Consider the following 3,321-nt stretch of genomic DNA (forward strand, 5'->3'; position numbering starts at 1 on the left):
GGAATTTGGGGGAAATATCAAAAATGTGGGGAAGTCAATTTCAAGTAGACTTGACGACAAATTTAAATCTGTTTTTCAGAATTCTTATCACTTCATTAGATCAATTGGTATGTTCGGCAAAAAACACATCTAAAATACTATATCACGCATATGTTGGACAAAAACAGAAAATCACGGTATCAAATCCCCTTAATACTCATTTTAACTATCTTAAACGTAACAATTCTAAAATTAAATGTTCCATTTTATAAAATAATAACATCCTATGTTTTCAGGACATGTTATTATTTGTGCACTAAAATTACATTTCTATAAATCCTAAAGTAGAAAATAATGGTTTCATAGATAATAATTATAGTCGAGATTTTTTTTAATGTGAGTGAATGAATGGAAAATGAAGATGGTCTATTAACACAGTTCATAAGAAAAATGTTTTTATTGCATATTTGAGAATAATTCAGGGTTATGGAATATTTAGTTTCTTTAGCTTATCTTGGAATATTTTGTACATAATTGTAAGAAATAAGAAAAAAATACTAATACAGTAGAAGCCGCTTATTAGAAACACGGATTATTGATACAATCGCGTTATTGAAACAAAATGTACCAGGACGGATCGCCCGTATATTAGGACATTTAAACCGCTTATTAGAAACAATCGATTAATTGACACATTTCACTTTGGTCCCAAAGTGTTTCTAATAAGCGGCTTCTACTGTACATATACAATTTTTTTTATTGTTTACTAATTTTCATTTTTTGAATTGTGTTTTTGTTTTAAAATTGTTTTAAGTTTTTCACATTAGTTATTACTTATTGTGAATATAATAATTGTAGAGCACTAGGTATTTATAGTGTTCTAATAATTTTAATGCGCACACAATGATAATAGGCACCTTGTATCTACCTACTATAATTTTGTTAAAAACAAAAAAAAAATAAATTGCATAGGTATTCAAGTATATTTTGATATTAATTGATTATTTTTGCTTAAAAAAATATTTTAATTATTTGTTTTAAGAGAATATAAAAGGAGAATTTTTGTTGATTTTTTAGAGTATAATTTAACATTATATTTCAAGCATAAAAATCCCACTTTATACTTTTAATATTCAACAGAATGTTAAAATCTACCCTGGTTTACGCAATGTACCTTGTATCTATATCAAGCAATTTTGAGAAAAAATGGACACACGACTTTTGGCTTCTTTACCATCAAACCAATTTTATATACGTACCAAGTACCTACAGTTAATGCTTCAATTCGAAAGATTAAAGAATTGGGACTTGAAAAAATAAATTTTTCTATCAAAATGATTGAACTCGACTTGATTTGGTAAAGAGGGTAACTGTGTGAGATCCCCCACTCTCCCAGTCTACAATTTTCAAAAAAATAATTAAAGTATACATATAATTTACACTATACCTACGGGCTAGGACTTACGAGAATCGGAGTAGGGATCTACTTATGAGTTATCAGTTATGAGCGTTTAAAATTAATATTTTTGGAGTCGTTTATTCACTATAAAAATAATTATTGTAATCAATTAAGTGTATATTGAGTTAGGTTCACATATATTTATATTTTTTAAGAATAAAATAGTATTAGAACTCTATATAAGATCTAACCTCTGTCTCTCTACCACCCCGCTGCGCGATCCAACAATTCGAACAGCTGTGTATAATATACCTTATAAACCTAAAGATATACATACGTAGGTGAAGACAGCCAAAGAACTTTGTCCGAGTACACGATCGCCACGGACAGACCATCGTCTCGTGGTCAACGGACGCCACCCAGGTCGAAGCGGTCCCGAAGCCTGGAGAGGCCGTCTAGCAGCTCCCGAGCCAGGTCGGCGGCCAGCCACCATGATTCGGACGTTTACGTGACCAGTGCCGCGTATAGGCCGCCGTCCGAAATGAGGTGAGGAGAAATAGATCTGGAATTTGAGACAATTATTAGGTGGACTTAGGTCATCGAATTTGATTTTCGGTTGGGCTTTAGTTTTGTACAGTTTTGACTACTTTTTAGACATATAGTAATAAAACCTGTGCGTTTGACCTATTTAGACATGTAATATACTAGGTGTATAGGTACTACCTATAGGTGACATTTGGAGGGGCTTGGGTAATGTAAACCTACATATATTGAAATAGGTTAGTGTAGCCGTGTGCCGTGTATGTACCAACTAGATAAATTTAAAACAAATTATTTTCCGCTTAACTACAGATGGATACACACAATTCGTTTATTTGTATAGGTCCAGTACACAGGAAATTACAGCGACCACGCGCAAGTGACTGCCGTGTGATTCATAGAGAAGATAGGTGGCACGTAAATGATTAAACATTTTTGTCAAACGAATATAATATTTAATATCGTGCTTCTTTTTAGAGCCGGACAGTAGAAATCTTTTAGACGGGACTTGACATTTACTGATTGCACAAAGAAGGGGTGAAGGGGATAATGTGCCATCTCTATAGTGCACCCATTACGGGTGTTATAGTCCCTAAGTCCGCCTATAATATTTTATAATATACGGCGATCGATCTGACGTCAACTCAGATGGGTAAGAAGCGCAATGTTTTAATGACGACAATAATCACGTTCGTTTTATTTTTCAGTCGAGGATCTCATTACACCAGCAGGAGCAACCGGAGCAGGGGTCCGGCTCCCAGCCACTACTCGTACCGGAGCAACGGTCTTGCCCCCTCAGAAGTGTCGACGGTCAAGTCCAAAATCACGCGTAAACCAGGCGTCACCATTGAGACCATGTCGGCGCCAAATCCGTTTTGCCCGAACACCAAGGGTATGTGCTGCCTGATGCTGCTGCTCAACCTGGGACTCATATTGGTCACGTTGGGTTTCGTCATCGTCATACAATTTTTTGAACCTCTGTTCGTGTGGTGAGTATACTATATAGTTATTAACTAATTACCTGTTTACCGGTTACCTCAAGTTCGTATAAATATAGGCGTAAAACAGTACAGTGGTTGGAAGTTAATCTAATACATAGTTAAAAATAAAAAGTTCATCACAAATCTCGCAAACTTTTTTTTAATTGGAAAATATTAATTAATATATCATGCACTGATTATTCGTTAGGGGAAAAATCCCACGCATAAGTGTCTAATCTGCGAGGGTCATAATTTCTATATTTTTCGACACAAGTTGTGCGATGACACTGGCGTAATTTCAGTATTTTGTCACGACGTTGGCGTGTAAACAATTTTTAAAGTTAGATTCAGAATGAAACTCAATTATATTATTATCTACAGTGGCGAACCCAGGGGGGTGGACCCCGGGTCCTGACCCCCCCC

At 35.1% G+C, this 3,321-nt stretch overlaps 1 protein-coding gene across 1 annotated transcript in view; it reads left to right on the top strand.

The window, feature by feature from the left end:
- LOC100169120 overlaps positions 1 to 3,321 on the top strand; it is a 25,385-nt gene that overhangs the window by 18,968 nt on the left and 3,096 nt on the right. Inside the window, exons 3-4 of the mRNA XM_029487290.1 lie at positions 1,720 to 1,924; positions 2,626 to 2,907. Of these exons, the coding sequence (XP_029343150.1) occupies positions 1,720 to 1,924; positions 2,626 to 2,907 (487 nt within the window). The remainder of the gene's footprint in view (positions 1 to 1,719; positions 1,925 to 2,625; positions 2,908 to 3,321) is intronic.

This window comes from Acyrthosiphon pisum, chromosome A1 (assembly GCF_005508785.2).
Source record: "Acyrthosiphon pisum isolate AL4f chromosome A1, pea_aphid_22Mar2018_4r6ur, whole genome shotgun sequence".
NCBI classification, from domain to species: domain Eukaryota; kingdom Metazoa; phylum Arthropoda; class Insecta; order Hemiptera; family Aphididae; genus Acyrthosiphon; species Acyrthosiphon pisum.